Source organism: Strigops habroptila, chromosome 11 (assembly GCF_004027225.2).
Source record: "Strigops habroptila isolate Jane chromosome 11, bStrHab1.2.pri, whole genome shotgun sequence".
Taxonomy (NCBI): domain Eukaryota; kingdom Metazoa; phylum Chordata; class Aves; order Psittaciformes; family Psittacidae; genus Strigops; species Strigops habroptila.
Genome location: NC_046360.1, coordinates 5,232,352 through 5,249,011, shown reverse-complemented (window position 1 = coordinate 5,249,011; position 16,660 = coordinate 5,232,352). Strand labels below are relative to the sequence as shown.

General features: G+C 39.7%; 1 protein-coding gene across 1 annotated transcript in view; it reads left to right on the top strand.

The window, feature by feature from the left end:
• TMEM132D (transmembrane protein 132D) overlaps window positions 1–16,660 on the top strand; it is a 242,444-nt gene that overhangs the window by 142,330 nt on the left and 83,454 nt on the right. The window contains exon 4 of the mRNA XM_030501888.1: window positions 8,393–8,576. Coding sequence (XP_030357748.1) covers window positions 8,393–8,576 — 184 coding nt within the window. The remainder of the gene's footprint in view (window positions 1–8,392; window positions 8,577–16,660) is intronic.

Here is a 16,660-nt window from a genome sequence, read left to right as displayed (position 1 = left end):
AGTGTGCGGACACTAATAAGCAAGGCCTATAACAGGTATGTTATAGATCTCACTTTGGAGAGATGAATGGAGCTACATGCTAAGATACTGGATCTTCCACTCTGGGTTTAAGACTACAATTAAATTCATTTAAAAATGGGTGAGATAATTTTTAAATCATTTGGATTCCAAAGTTAAATGACCAACATGGGCATCAAGGTGAGCTGCTGATGTCTGAAGCGTGGAATAAAACTGCATCTTTGATATGAATGCGAAAATAGTAACTTAGCCTGGTAAATTATCACTTCTCAGGAAGACTCACTCTAGAATCCACTTTTAGAGCAGTTTCTTAACATTTTCAGGCTGGTGATTCCTTGCTTGAGCCTTTTAAATGTATTACATTTGCTAGAAAAATAAAAATCAGCAATCTATAAAAGGTAGCTATGATAAGCTTATATCAAACATTTATTATCTGTGTATTTCAGAAGATGAGTGAGAGCATGCAGTCGTGACAGGAAATAACAGGTGGAGGTAGGGGAGTAAGATTTTTACCCTTCAACACCTCATAGCCCCTTTGATTACTTTTACCCAGGGCTGTGATACTGTCTGGAAAATACTGCTGTGGACCCTGTGAAGGGCACTCTGTAGCAGGCAGAATTAAGGCTGTTCATACATATTCTGCATGTTCCCTTTTGCAGAGAGATGGATCTCACAGGACCAGAGTCAATGACTGGATTATCTCTTTGTTCACTTCAGTTTTGCCTTGTCGTAGGCAGGCTGCTTTGGCAACAAGATATTAAGTCTCAGACTTGGCAAGTGCCTCCTGCATGGGCACATACGTTCACATGAGCCAAGGACTCCCCTTAGGCTTATGTGTGGTCAGCATGGGAACAAATAGCCTTTGTTAAACAGGATTCCTGAACTTGGGAAGCTTGCTTGTATAGCACACATGCAGATAACTTCGTCTATATGGTTGCCCTTCAGGGATAAATAATTACTAAAAAAAAGACTTAACCTGAATTCAGCAAGTCTAATCCCACATACATTTGTGCACAAGTATAAAGTTACTGTTCATACATATAAGGGGTTTTAGGTGGATAAATATTTGAGGACTGGATTTTGCTGCAGGGTAGCGTACTGAGTGCAGTGCTTGATCTCACGATTTAGTACACTGGGATTACTCAATAGCAAATATTCGCAGCACTGGCCCTGTAATATTTTAGTATGAAAATACTGGGTCTCATTCCCTGATGATCAGTGTTATGCTTGCGTGACTCATCCTGCTCAGCAAAAGGTTTCTTTCATTTTCGGGAGACAGCGACAGTGAAGCGATAGTGACAGTGTTAACTGTCTGGGAAATCATAATGTGAATGAAATATCTAAGGCTTTTTTAAGGAACACTCAGGTATTGATCTAAAGGCTTAGATCTGGGGGTCATGATGTAAGAGTCAAATTCCTATAGTGCTGCCAGCTCTGGGCAAACCAAGGGTGTGGAGTCAACACGTCGCTTCCATGTTTACTGAAGTTTTATTTAATTGAGATCTTTATAGTTGGGTTTTCCTAGGTGTAAAATGACTTATTATGTGATCCTTCTCCTCTTGTTTGCTTTTGTCAGTTAAGACAACAGTCATCACATTCTGCAGTTGTCTCGTTCAGTGTAGCCTGAGCCTTAGATAGATCCTGTAGAAACTTTATCAATTGATAATGATCCTTTGTGGCTGTATGCCTGTTTTCTTCTTTTGCTGTTTTATCACGCTTACATGTGCCTAATGTTATATTTATTGTTATTTTTATGCTGAGGACAATAAAACCAGCAGGTAGAGAAGCCCAGATTGACAATGTATTTGCACTGGTTTATTAGGCTTCGTACTGTCAGTAGAAGTGTTTTCTCAGCCCTGCAGTTCAATCCCACCTGCATAGTAACTGCGGTTTTTCTGCTGTTGTCTCATGATTGGGCTGCTTCAAAAGTACTTGATGGTTACTCACTACTGTGTTGAATAATTTATTGAATGATGATTAGACTGGATGTAATAAAGTCAATGTTAATTTACCATTCCCTTAGCATGATGTGGTAAATGATCACTGGATTTACTATGTCAAGAGATGCTCAGAATCATAGTTCTGAACTCAAATGCTCACTTGGTGGGAAATTATGTTTTAAATTCATATTATATTAAAAGGTTTGCTAATTCTTACCCACTTTAGAATGGTTTGAGTTGTTTAGGAAAAGTGCTATCAACAGCTGGAAAATTGTATAGTGAATAATTCATTTAAAAATAGCAAAAAAAAAGAGAAATAATTCAGCAAATATTCCTCGACCAGCAGTGCTGATATCATGCTCCAGAGAGATGGAGCAATTCTTAAAAATAATTTTATTACATGATTAGCAGAGTCATTTTTCGTGATTTTTCTTGCTAGTTGGTTCACTTCATACACTGATTCCTGAAGAAAAATGACTTTTGAGCCTACCCATCACTGAATTTTTAATAGTAAGATGACAATGAATAAAATTAAATGTTAATGTACTGCTGTATGTATCACCTTATCTTGATATATTGATGGTGAATAATGATCTTTGCTGTAATGCAGTGGGTTAGATTCTATAGATACTGATTTTTTTGAATACCCTCTCTGACCTTGGGAAGGTCAGAGACCCACACTGCGTGCTTCATCTTGTACAGAATATTTCTTCCTACTGGTTATTTGCTTAGACTAGGACCAGGGACCGGTGCATAGAGTGTGTACACTAGTTCACTGGCAACGCATGGTGCAGGTATTGCACCATATTCTTTGATTTTGTTTTAATAAATTTCTAAATTTTGGGGTAAAATTAAGCATTTTCTTTTCAAATTCAAAGTAGAGGCGGAAAACCTGGTAGCCTTGCCAGCTAGATCCGTACCTACTGAATGGATTTGGGAGATCAAGCACTGGATGTGTTGAGCTCACATTCGGGAGCTGAGCCAGCTCAGCTGGTGAAAGGCAATATCATGCTGTTAACTTATTATGTTTAATGTCAAATCTTGCCATATTTGATTTTTTCCTTAAATCCTAGTTGCAGGAATAAAATAGTGCACTGAAATTCTGCAAATTTTATCCTGTATAAAAGCTTTTCCCCCCCAAAAAAAGTGGAAAATATCCATTGATTGCACTCTTGCTCAGAAACCAGAAGGAAAAGACAATCAGAGTCATTAAAATACAGAATGTTTCTTTGTCTGTAGTATTATTTTGAGGGCTTTTGGCTTATGGTTACAAGAGAGACATAAAGCTTTTAAGGACTGCACGGCAGTAGTGGACTCCTTTTCTCAACTTTGTCCTTTCACATTGTGTTGGGGAGTTCAAATCGTGCCTGAAGCAGACATGTTTGTGTGCATTGGTTTAGGGTAGGAAACCAAAAGGGAGCACATTTTGATTGCTGAAGTTAAAGATAAAATACACCAAAAAAAACACCACATAAAAAAGAGATTAAATGCATGTGTGAGGTTTACACCCATCATCATCTCTTGCAGAGGCATTTTTAAATCACCATTGGCTGAATTGGAAGAAGTTACCAGCATTTCCAAAGCAATGGCTTTTTGTGTGGTGACGAGCACCAAAGAAAAGCCCAAACATAGCCTGCCATAACACAGTGTTCTTTTCTCATTCTGTGCTTTTTATTCGTCACATGTCAGTAGTATAGTCTCTTTGTCTGTGATCCCACACTTTTTAGTTATATAACCTATACATTTAATTTCTAGGATGCTGGCAAACATGCCACGCAGAAGTAGTTTACTGCATTGCAAGTACCTGTTTATGCAGAAGAGATGTCATCGCTGTCTCCAGCAAATATGGAGAGGAATGCAAATGTGTCCCCCTGCCACAACAGTTTGACTCTCATGTAAAGGCTTCTTGAAATAAAAAAAGCCTCACAAAATTATGTTCTTTCCTGAAATAAGAGTTGTGGGTATTTGTTAAGGATTCAGTGAAGAGTAGCAGGCAACCTTTTCTTGGTGAAGATAAGCTAAAATGTTATCAAGATCCTTTCCTGACTACTTTAAATACAAGTGGAAAGACTGACTCAACCGAGAAGGCAGTTTGAAACTTGTGTTTTCTCTTTTGGCTATTGTCTATACTGGCTCCCTTTCCCATTAATCTGCATTTTTAGGTGTTTCTCACAAAGGCACCTATGTGCTCCAAGATTTGTACTTATTTTTAAATCAACTCCTTTCTGAAATGCCACTTTGTGGTGTGTAAATCATCTTATCCCTCTTTTTATGGGAAAGTAATTTTCAGTTTAATTTTTTCTCCTGTAAAATGGGGATAACAGTTTTCACAAACTCCCTCAGGTTTCATGGGGTCAGCCGTGCTGCTGTCTTCCCTCTCTCATGCTCGAAAGCTTTTCCAGTCCCTGGAAATGTTTCTCCCTTTTCTGAGCACTGCTGTTCCACCTCTTAGCCTGGCCTGTGCAGCATCTCAGGCCACAGACTCCTTCGGTACAAGAGATGTGCTGGAGACCTGGGTATGTGTGTGGAGGTAGAAAAGAATAAAGATTACCTTCTTGCTCTCTTCTCCTGGAGGCTCTTTCATTAACGTTCCTAGGATATATCTCATTTAACATATTCATGGTTTTAGGCTTCTTGTGTCCGTTACAGCCTTCTAAAGACAGTGATAAAACTTTATACGTTGCATTATGAGAAACGTTACATGCCCAGTCATTTTAGGAGGTTCAAAATGAATCTTATTATATAAAGATCAAAGCCGATACCACAGTGAGTGAAATCAGGAATGGGATATTTGGATTGACTAACACTGGCAACATCCAGTAGCTCTTCCTGGTTTTACAGGGTCTCTTCTTGAACACTGTGTCTTGCAGGGCACACCATCCCTAGAGACGCAGAGTGGCTGGTTCTTTCTCTAGAAGGCTTCTCAACACAGGCAGAGGTGTTAGCACTTGGCCAAGGGCTTTGCTACCAGCCTCTCGGATTTGAAGGGACTCCTGGGCTGAAAGGGCAGAAGAGAAATCGAAAAACAAAATCATTTGCCTCACTGAGGGATGTGTCACAAGAAGCTGGTGCAGAATGGCCCTGGAGGTAGGGGACACTCCCCTAGAGACAAGACAGAGTTTCTCATTGTTCTTAATTTGTCAGAGCTGCTTGATCTTTTGGTAGACAAGAAATAAGAAGCAGATTAAGAAATACAGTAGGATCATGCCTGTGCTGTCCTGGCTGACAGGAGGAAAGGCTGGGCTCCTCCATTCCAGTGAAGTTTTCTGTTTTTTCCTGTCTTCCCTGTCTTCAGGTTGGGCTGAAACCCAAGGTGTCTCAGCAGGGCTCTGTTCACAAGGAGAGTTTTTTGGCACCACAGTGAATTCTGTTACAGTTTAACTCTCAACTATGAACAGCAAAACCCTGTGTGAAGGATTTGACTTTAAATTTACCCCAAGAACTGTTTTGCTTTGACCACTCTTCAGCTCAGCTTGGATTAGTCTGTTGTGAGCCTTTGAGTTTGTCCATCCTAAACTTTCTAATCATGTAGCCACCCACATTGTAACGCTCTTGCTGTACTCTGGATAGCAATAATGGGTTTACCATTACCAAAGACAAGCTAGCAACATGCTGTTGCATTATAGTGACCATAAAGTGTATGCCTGCCTTGAGGAGGACTAGGCAGTACATCATTTCAAGTAGCAGTGGCTGACTACCCAATATAAATATTCCTGTTGTACCAAGTAGCCTTGACTTTGAAAGAAAAGCCACAAATATTTTCCGTGACTGAACTCCAGTAATGAATACTCTGTGTCCAAATTTCTCCATTTACATTTTTAAACTATTTTCTGAAGGGTAACTTTCTGAATTCTCTGTTGAAAGATTTCAATTGCTAAATACTACTTAGGAAGGCTGTAAATTGGGGGCAGATCCATGGGACTTGCACATGGAAGGATCATCATAGTAAGTGGTGAGTAAAGTAATGAAACAAAAGTTGCTGACCTGGTGCTGACAGCCTGGGTCTGATCATAGGTCATGCAATACTTTCAAAATTTTTTAATACATGTTTAGTAAAAATAATGAGATTCTTATTGATTTTTGAGGTGCTTTGTAATCTTGTCATTTGAAGGTATTTAGTATTTCTAAGAGGAACTAGTTCAAATAATTTCTATCAAGATCGCATTTGGTAGCAAAATGGAGGGGTTTTTTGCTTCAAGAAATGCTTCATTAAAATACCTGCTTTGAAGGCGAAATTAAAAGAAATATTTGCATTCTTTTGGGGTTACTGTAGTTCTGCCAAGAATATAAGGACCGTGCTTCACTTATCTCTCCCCATTTCCCACTGCCTTTCACTGCCTCCTTTGTTTTCTGGTGCCCTAGTCACTTTACTCCTTTTCTCCTAATCGCCAACATACCTGGAAAAGATTAAGCTGATTGCCTTTTTTGACAGCCATTTGGTTTTAACATGGTTTTCTGCCCTGCAGCCCCCTCCTGTGCAGCAGTCCTTTGCTGCTGCCACAGGACACGTTTCAGGTGACAGCACCAATCCTGCAAAGCCAGTGACTGCAGACTATGCAAGAATAAAGAAGGGCACCCTGAATAGAATCACAAACCCAAGGTTCATTATATGAAGATTCAGTTAGATCTTTAAACACAGAAACTGTGATAGAACATACTGTACAAACCAGGATCACTGCCAGGTATTTATAGGCATTGCATTGCCCATTCCTGCTTGTACAATTAAGGTAACCGAGTTTCAATAGTCACAGCTGCATAAAGCAGCTTTCTGATCCTACCTAGGTCAGTGTGAACTAAGACTGCATTCACTGCTAGATTAGAAGTTGTGCTCTTTTTTTTTTTTTTTTCTCCTTTCTGACATGAAGAAATGAGAAATTGAACACAATGTGTTCCATTTTGGAAACACGGAGGCTCCTTTGAAATTCCATCCAGGATAGCAAGGTCTCAATGTGTCCATTAAAAGCTGAATCTTAAAGATGGTTGGATTAAACCCTTCAAGCAGTATATTTGGACAAAGCATTGCATTTACCCAGCATGATGAAAATCTCTGAGTATTTTGGGAAAAATTCCAAGCTGGGATTGTTGTCATAACCGGTCTTCATAAAAAGGTATGCCTGTTTTTAGCTCTTGCTTCGCAACAGCTGAAAACCTGCTAGATTTTGGGCACATTCTGGAATTCTTCAATCAGTTGGTGTAATTCTTACTTCTTTTCGTGGCACTCTCCAACACAAGTGGCCTGTGACCCTTCAGTGCCATGCCATTTTTTCTCCACTTGAGTATTTTTCCACAGAAGGAAATTCTGCTCTTTCCCCTCCACACAAACAGTGAAGATCTGTTCAACCTTCAGTGCTTCAGAAGTAAAAGCACTGTCATTCGCAGTGTCCCCTGGATTTCTGTACTGTTACAAAATCCTGCATTCCTCAACAACTTTACAGTAAATTATTTTCTTTTCTCTATAAATGCCACCAGTCTGTGGAGCTCACCTTGCCAAGATGCACAACAGAAACTTCACTGCATTGCTTTCTGTAAAGTAGCTGATTTTATAACAAGCTTTGCAGGAATTGTACCAATAAACCTCTTTCTAATTTTCCCTCTTCATGTTTCTGTGTTGTAGTATTCATTTATGTGAGCCATCTATCCTTAGGAAGGACAGCATGTAAAGACAAAGTAGCATTGATAAGGTATTAGTTACCCTGATGTTGCCAGAGTATCCTGGGGAATCACACCTCGTACCTCTTTGTTCTTTTCCAATGTTTTTTACTCAAGGATCCTGGCACTATTGGCCAGTGTTAAATAACCCAGTTTTGTAACTCTCCTCTCCTGCAACAAGCTCAATTATCTATAACTCCTAGTTTAGCAAAGGACAAAAGGAGCTTCAGACAGACATTCACAGCAAGGTAGCAGGAGAGCCAAAAATTAATTCCAAGTTTTCCAATCCTCTGCTACCTGCTGTCCTGGTTCACAGACCCCATCCTGAGCTTTGACCTCTCTTCCGTATCTCTCTCTTTAAAAAGCAGAAAATGCTTTCAATGCAGTGATTTCCCATTTGAAGGCGTCACTCCCTTTAGATTTGCTCATGTGTTGCTTTAACAGGGAGGAAATACAATGTGCTTGTTCAAGGAAAGCCTTGGAGTCAGGATTTTTAGGCTGTAGCTTTAGCCTTAGCTTTACCTTGATTTGTTTTTGTTTCTCCACCTGTAAAATGGAGCAGTGGTTACTGATCCATGTCATAGAGTGTTACTAAGTCACTTGAATGTATGAGAAATACCCTGAAAACTTCAGTGCAAATGGTTAATTTATTATTAAATCCATCATCCCACCAAATCCTCTCTTTGGAAGAGCTTTAATCCAATGTTTTATTAATATAAAAGCAATTATATTGCTGTCTTATCAGTTATGTGAATGGAACATTTCTTTTTCTTTCTTTCTTGCAGTGCGGATGGTCCTTCCTCTGAAATCATGCAGATTGACTTTGAAATTGAAGACCTAAGTGACCTACCTGGGACCCAGCTTATCACATGGCAGGTAGAATATCCTGGAGATACAACATCTGATCTAGGAATCTCCAAGATCTACGTAAGCCAGAAGGACCTGGTAGGAGTTCTCCCTTTGGCTATGGTAAGAAATTGTCTCACATTCTGCACGTTTTTATTATTGCTTTCCAACTTGAGTGTCTGACAGATGCAAATAGTCTGCTGACAGGGGAGGGAGGAACAGAACGTTTCCCCTTGGGAAACAGATGCTGACTTCATTCAGCAGTGAAAACACATGAGGGGAGACCACAGCTTCCCATGGAAGGCCCAGTTGTGCTCTCTTTGGCCAATATACTGACTTAGAGGCAGAAACTCAGTTCATGGCATTTCCAGTGTTCAGAACTCTCTCTTGTTGTTGCACAAAGTGGGATTCTTGGACACTCAGTCCGATGTGGTATATGCCTTACTTGAATCACAAGTACTCTCACATTTGGTCTAGTTTTTAAGGACTTCCTGAATCACAGCTTTTCCAGTTTTTTAAGTCTGACTCCTTATTCATTTGAGAGTGAGAAGAGAACCAAAGTCACAGTGTGCAAACTACAGGGCTTAAAAAACACCTGATCCTTTAGCCTTATTCTTACCTAAAAAACCTGTTGAATACTCAAATTCCAAGTACAAACAGAAATTTTCTTTTGGCTTCTCTCCCCTTCACATTTCTACATCATTAGGGATGAAGTGTACTTGTCCAGGGTCTGGCTGTGCCCCATTTTTGTTCTTAGACAATCTATTAGAAAATATTGACACATTATTTTTTAACACTGAAAGAAAAAACAGAAATCAATCTCAGAGCATTTAAAAAAATGTAACCTGGATGTTTCCCTGGTGAGAGCCAGTTAATTATGCCATTATTGAAGGCTGGAGGTGTTCTCTGCACTTCAAGACTCACAGAGCTGGCTATTACTGTTATTTACCAACTTCAGAACTACTCAGCTGTAGTGATTCTTTATTTCACCAAAAATATTTCTTTTCTAATGGTTCATGCTTTTATTACCAAAGTGTATATCACAGTTGAAATAGCTCTTTCCAACTGGTATGGTGGCCATCTAACAAATCCGAGTTGTGTAACTAATCCCTTTGTTCAGCATGACTGTTTTCATGGTCTAGTTCCTGCTGTTGAACAGTGGGTCATCTCTGCTGGTTTGCTGATAAGAGAAGAGGCTTTCAGGTCTGCAGATGGAATCCTGATGCACAGTCACATGAGTTCTGGAGTGTTGAGGGTTAAGGCTGTAGAAGTGATCTGATTTACATAATGTGAAATGTAGGGGGTTTATTTGTTCCATCCCTTAATGGGAAGATAAAAGATTTCTTTTCTAGTGGTTCCAATGGTTGCAGAAAACACTAGTTCTTCTCATAAATGTCCATGATTGCTTTAGTGGTAAACCAAGTGGTATAAGTGGCAAAAATTAGTTCATAAGAACAAAGATGGATTCTTGGCCAGTTGCTACAAATCAACTCACTCTCTTAATTTCCATTAAATATAAAAAAGAAGGCCGTTTTCCGGAAGCTCAAAGTTCTGTGCTCAAAGGTCACATGAAGCCTGTAAAGTTATCAGTAGGTGGCATTTAGGAGGCAACAGGTGTTGGAGTAATGGGTAAGAGAGAAAGCAAAGATAAATGGCAGGGGTCCCCTAATTACTGACAGACTGGGAATAGCTTTAACCTTCTTTGCATTAACTGGAGTGTCAAGGAAGAAGCTCTGGGGTATCACAAATCTCCAGATCTTTGACATACTTCATTTTGTGCTTAGGAAATGATGATTCAGGTGCAGACCTTTCAAGATGTCTAACTTAGATTAGTTTGCTACTTCAGCTTTCCCTGTGGTCTTAGCAAAGCCAGTTTGTAATTTAAAAAATTAAAATAAAAAAAAAGTAATTCTACTCTTCCATTTAGGAAGAACCACAGTGAAAACAAAGTGTTATATTATTTCTCTGATTCTGGGGTTAATATGGGTCAGTTTTCCTAAGCTTTTTAGCAGAACATGTAATTTCGTGTTTAGAAGCACCAAACAGAAATGATGTTGAATATTTCAATTACAGGTTAATTTTTCAAAAGAACAATTTTACTGCTTTAACTTTAGGCAGAGCTTTGATTTTTTAATAGACTAGCACATTCCACCTCTGCACCATCCTTGTTTTCTGCAGTCTTTTCTACTAGCTGTTATGGATTTGTAAATTGCAAAGCAGAAGATTGGCCAATTTAGAGCTTCCTGTTTTCTTTTTTTTTTTTGAGTTACAAAACACTGCAGTGGAAAGATTTAAATGTATGTATCGGCATCAGGACATTCTGGAATTGCCTGCCTTCTGCTGAAGTTATTAGGGCACTTGCTGCACTCACCTTACCTTTCTCCAGTGCTCTTTTCTATTCTTGCTTTCCCCTATGGCGTATTAGCATTCCAGCTTTTGGGCCCCCTGAAGGGCCCTACACCAATAACGGCAACACAAGTCACAGTAGGGCACTCAAGGATATTGATGAGAAAGGCTGTAGGGTGTGTTTTATGGCTGTGTGGGTACCATAAAGGCTGATACTCCTCATACTTCAATAACACCTTTTCTAATTGTAAAGTGTAACAGAACCTGGCTTGGTAAGCTGTACATGGGACCCCAGCCAGCCTTTGGTAGCAGAGGGGGAATAGCATGGGAGAAGGTATTTAATATGAGAACATTGTAAGAACTGTGAGCTCCTGTTTGGATATTTGCAATGTATGATCCTTTCCCTTAAGCCTGATGAAATACAGGCAAAGACGTTTATCCAGGGTTATAAAAAATTATTAGCCTTTTACCATGATTGCTTTGCAGTGTCTTTTTGTAGCCACGCAGCAATGTCTTGCCTTGTTGACAGAAACTAAACCATCCACTAAACCCCATGGAAGAGGCAGATATCTGTATGGTATAATGTTCTTCACCAGCACAGTTTTACACTGTAATTTGAGCATTTCTTGCATGCCCACTATTCGAAACCTTCCCCATTTCCCTGCCAGTTTTCTCACCGCAAAGTCTGTGTCTCCAGGTAGTGTGTGGCCAGGGAACTGGAGAAGAGGGGTCTTAAGAATATGTTGATTGGTACAGGGATTATAGAAACAAAGAGTGCTTTATTCTAGGTAGACAGCTCTGGACAAGGAATGTCAGATGATTACTCCATGGTAATTACTGAAAAATTGGTTCTTTTAGGGGGTATCACAAGTGAATAGTGAAGAAGCAGAAGCCTTCTGTGTTGTTCTTTGTTGTCAACTAAAATGCATATTCTCTTTAAACACCATTCTCTTAACATTCACCTTGAATAGGGTATCCTTTGAGACAGAAACCCAGCACCTTTTCAGTTCAGACCTTTGAATATGATATTAAAAAGGCATATGGTCCATTTGTTCATTAGCTGTCTTGAATATGCAAAACTGAGGTTTTTTGAGCTGAGGACTTGCAATGTAGTGTGACAGTCGGTGAGAATAATATGCCTCAATCTTCTAGAATATGGCATTATTTTTTTATTAGCATCCTAAAGAATCAGCTTCCAATTCCTATTTGACTTCTTTCTGGTGTTTCTTCCCTATTTTATTTCACTCTCATTTTGTTAGGTGATGAATGGCACAGTTTTAATCACTCAAATTGTACACTTGCTGCTATTGATTATTGTTGCTTTTCAAACATTCTGTCAGCTCTTTCATAATTATGGTGTTCACCTTTTGTTGAACCTTAATGATTAGGTGAGGATGAGATACAGACAAGCTCTGTAGCCAACTGTGCACATACAAGATAATTCCTACTGAGAAAGGCAGAGGGCAGATACGACATGCTGGTAAATGGATAAGTTGAAATCTCTTCTGTAAATAATAATAGTAAAAATGGTGAATAATAAAATACTTGGCTGGTTCTTAACTGAACCAGTTCTGAATCTGTAAATCACCTATCTTGCCTGTGTATATGCCCTAAACCTATTCTATCTGTGCTCTCCCTTTATTTAATAATCTAGTAAGGAATCAGGGCAAAATCCCTGTTTTGTAAATCTCATGGGGGAGATGTTGGTCTCAGTGTTGATAAATCCATTATTAGAGTAGTCCTTTGACTAGAAAATACACTGTGTTTACTTTCTCCTAGAATACAGAAAAAAGTATCTGCAGGATACTTCATAATTTTTTTTAAAAGGTTGCAGGTTTTAAATTAAAATTAAAGGTTGTGTTTTAAATTTGTAAATCAGGTTAATATTAGAGTCAGCCTGGCTCACACAAATGTAGTCGCCCTGATATTCAAGGCATTATGAGATTTAAAGATACCAGTGTAGTCCAGATGTTTCAGGTAGCAGTAAGGACATGTGAAGCTGATGCAGAAGCCCAGCAGTTGGATGATGAGCACCCTTGTGTATGAAAAGCCTGTGAAGCTGGACTGCTTTCTTGAGAGACTCCCAACCCTTTCAGATGAACTGATCTTAATATAATAGACTGCCTGGTACAATCTGTGCAATTAGGAAACAGCAGAAAAGTTTTGCCTTCCAGAGCAAGAATCCTTGAGTACAGCAGTCATGGTAACAGTGGCTGAGTGGTCCAGGATTACCTCATACCAATCATGGTATTGGTATTTTGAGGTTGGTAATTGAGCTCTCTTGCTGCCCAGAGAATCTCAATCTTGCTGGCAAGCAGGACTAGTCAGCAGGCAAGGACTAGGGCTGAATTAGCAGATCTCAGCTTGCCGGGGCTCAAGCAGGACAGGCTGCCCACAGTATTTATGAAACTAAGCTCCGGTCTTGGCCTTGGTGAGTTTTATGCCCATATACCTGTGGAGAGCCTGCCTTTCAATCTTACTGAATGCATTGGGACAGCCCTTAGGTATGTTTATAATCTAGTCAGCATCAACCTAAAAAATAACCTTATCATTGGAGAACTGAAATGGGCAGGATGAAAAGATGGGATTTGAAACTTGATTAATGGTACAGTGGTGAGGTTTCAGTCTGCTTGGCAGAGGCAACAACTGCAAAGACAACCTTCCATTGCTCCCAGCCATGTTTCAACAGGCAAAGGTGGGTGGTGAACAGTGAATTACAGACTTGTATCAGCAACTGAGCTGCCATTATTTTGGTTTTGGTCCATTATTTATCATCCTCAAGCAGTGCAACATCGGCCTCCAAGACAGTCAAATGGAGTGTGAGGCAGACAGAGATTTAAATCACATGTGGGGAAAAAACTCTTGAGAAGACTGCTGATTTATGGCAGGCTTAAGCAGAGTCAGTGACCAAAGTCCAGCTCATTACTTTGCAACAAACAGGCTGTAGTGAAGGCAAAGAATTATTCCTACTCATTTGACCCTTCCAGTGAGTCCCAACTTGTTGAGCTGTCCCTGCTCTCGGAAGCACTCACCGGGGGTCTTGCAGAGGAAAGCTGCTTTGGTGAAGAGCAAATTGACCTATTTTTAAGCCGCAAGTAAAGGTCATTTAAACAAACTCAGGTGAGCTGTTAGAAAGAAAGATCATGTTATCCTTCATCTTAGGTGACTTACAAGGTTAGTACCCCCCAGGAAAGGGTCACTAGTAGCATTGGAGCTAAAAAACCTTCTAAACCCGCACAGTTTTCCCAGTGTTTGTGTCACCACAGCTGCTATTGTACAAAACACACATGGAGTATTTATTTTACAAGGTCAGGTTAATAAACTAGCTGTAAAAAGGAAATGTCTTTGTTGAACAGAAATATTTTATATTGCAGAGCATGTAAGAAACTTCACATTTAAGATGATATTTTGTTAAAAGCTCTGTTTTGGTACATCCTAGCACAGTTATCAAAGCAACATGGACTGTAAAGAAGTTCTCCCATTCCAGATGGGAGAAGCTCTTGTCCTCAGAGCCATTAGAGCCATTTCGGTTGGTGAGAAGTTGTATTTATGGCAGTCATATTAAATAAAGTGTATCCAAAACCTAAACACCAGTTTAACATTATACCTTTTAGATAATTTATTGTTTCAACTTGCTCCTGATGTTCTTCATTAAAATTTAATGAGAATGTTGACAGGAAGTAAACTGTTCTACATACTATCAGTGTAAGAAGCTGGATAAATAGAACAAATAAATAAAATCCATTGCTGCAGCAAAGAGTCTATTATGTAGGAAGCTTTTCCGTATTAAAATTATTTCTAATAATTACAGGAATCGGCTGTCATGGCAGTGCCAGTCACTGCTGGATTTTAAAAATGCTGAAGGTATTAATGTCCTTACAAATACATGTATCTGAAACGTTAAATGTTTAGCTAGTGCTATTTCTGTTCTGTTGGAGACTGGATAGGTAGCTCAGACTTAGCAACCAGAGTGCTCAGCGCTGCATTTAATTACAGCCTCACCCGGAAAAACTCAGAAGCCAGAGAAGACTAATGATAAAAACAGAAAGAAAATACTGGCCCCTTCCTACAGAAGAGGGATGGGGATGGGCAATGCACTGAAGTTCCTCCTGAAATCCACAAACTGCCTTCGCCTGGACCAAGGTTTCAATTTGGCTCTTTTTCCCATTACAGAGGATGTGATGGGTGGGATCATGGTCTGGGAACACAGTCCTAGTTGTGCAAGTGCTGTTGCCATTGGAGCTTACAGTCCACACGTAGCTCTAAAGACAACATGGCTTTCCCTGCCTTTTCCTTAAGCCTCTTCTTCTTCTCCGGTGCTTTGCTACTCCTCAGGTTGGCAGAGTGCTGCTATTTTCTGTCGGGAGCTGCTCGGGAGTACAGTGGGGGTCCATGCTGGGGTAGTGGAATGGAATATTGGAGGCTGTTGCAGCCTTCTCTCTACTATTTAACATCTAAGCTGATGATTAGGATGCTTTTGGACGAAATTAATGCTTTTCTGTGGGAGAGCTGTAATGTGAATCTCCATCCGTGTGTGTGATATAGATGAACAAATTGATTACAGGGAGGATCTGCTTTTGGCTGTCACTGGCCTGTTTTCTGCCTGGCAGCTGAGACGTGCAGGATCACGTCAGCCAGAATCAGCTGCACTACTCAGCTTTAACAAGGGAATATTGCTAAACACTTCATTGACAGTCAGCTTTATGAAAAAGGAAAAGATGTCTAGAGAGTAGTTAAAAGCTTTTACCTTCCTAATTCATAGCTTTTAAATTGCAATTACAATAATTCGGCAAGTTTTCAAATATTTAATTAAAATGTTACCCATTTCTGAAGAGGGACCTTTTAAATCAAAATGATTAGTGAATCACAGATGAAATCTGCTCATGGGAAAGGCAGAAACCTTTGCATTGCTGTGGTATTGTAAGCAAACATTTTCTTTTCACAAGTATGTCCTATTGCTTCCTAAAATTAGGTAGATCAAGGTCTTACAATTTCTTGTCATACAATTTGTCATACAAGGTCTTACAATTTCTTGAACATTTCTTGCTCAGCTGGACAGGGTGCTGGGCCATCTTGTCTGGACTATGCTTCTGCCAAGAAAGGTTGGACTGGATGATCCTTGAGGTCCCTTCCAACCTGGTATTCTGTGATTCTGTGATCTCTTGGCACTACCAGATCTGATTTTAATTCATCTTTCTTGAAAATAGATAGCCAAGATGACTACCGGATACCAGATAATGTCCCTTACCATTGCTGTCTGGACATATATTTTTTTTCTCCGTATGAAATGATACTATGCATGGTTTTGTTTCTGCTTGTTGGGGGTTTTTGTTTGTTTGGTTGGGGTTTGTTTTAACAACAGCATGCATTCGTCCTGTGACTGAATATTATATCCAGATCTTTCTTTTGCTCTGTTATTTCAGGCTGAATACATCTTACCTATTGCCTGAAATTCTTGCTGTTGGTCCCCATGATTAAACTTTGCACTGTGTGGGACTGCATTTCATTCCATTTTTTTTCCCTGAATCCTTGGGTTTATCTGGTGCTTCTTATTTAATAGTTCAAACTTCGGTATTGACGATGCCTCCCAAACTGAAACTGTTGGCAAAGTTTAGTAGTACTCTGTTTCATCTTGTTCCAGGGTCATTATTGACCCTAGGCTAATTCTGGACTATTGCTGTACCAGTCTTACTCACCAGTGATCTCACAGCTTTGCCTGGACCCAAAAGGCTGCTCTTGGATTGGTTCTGTGTGGTTCAGGTAACTTTAACCGGACGCACTTTGTATTCAAAAGGTCATTAATCAGCCTTTATGCAGTGCATGAGTCAGATTCCATTTCACATTCTAATGACTATGATGAG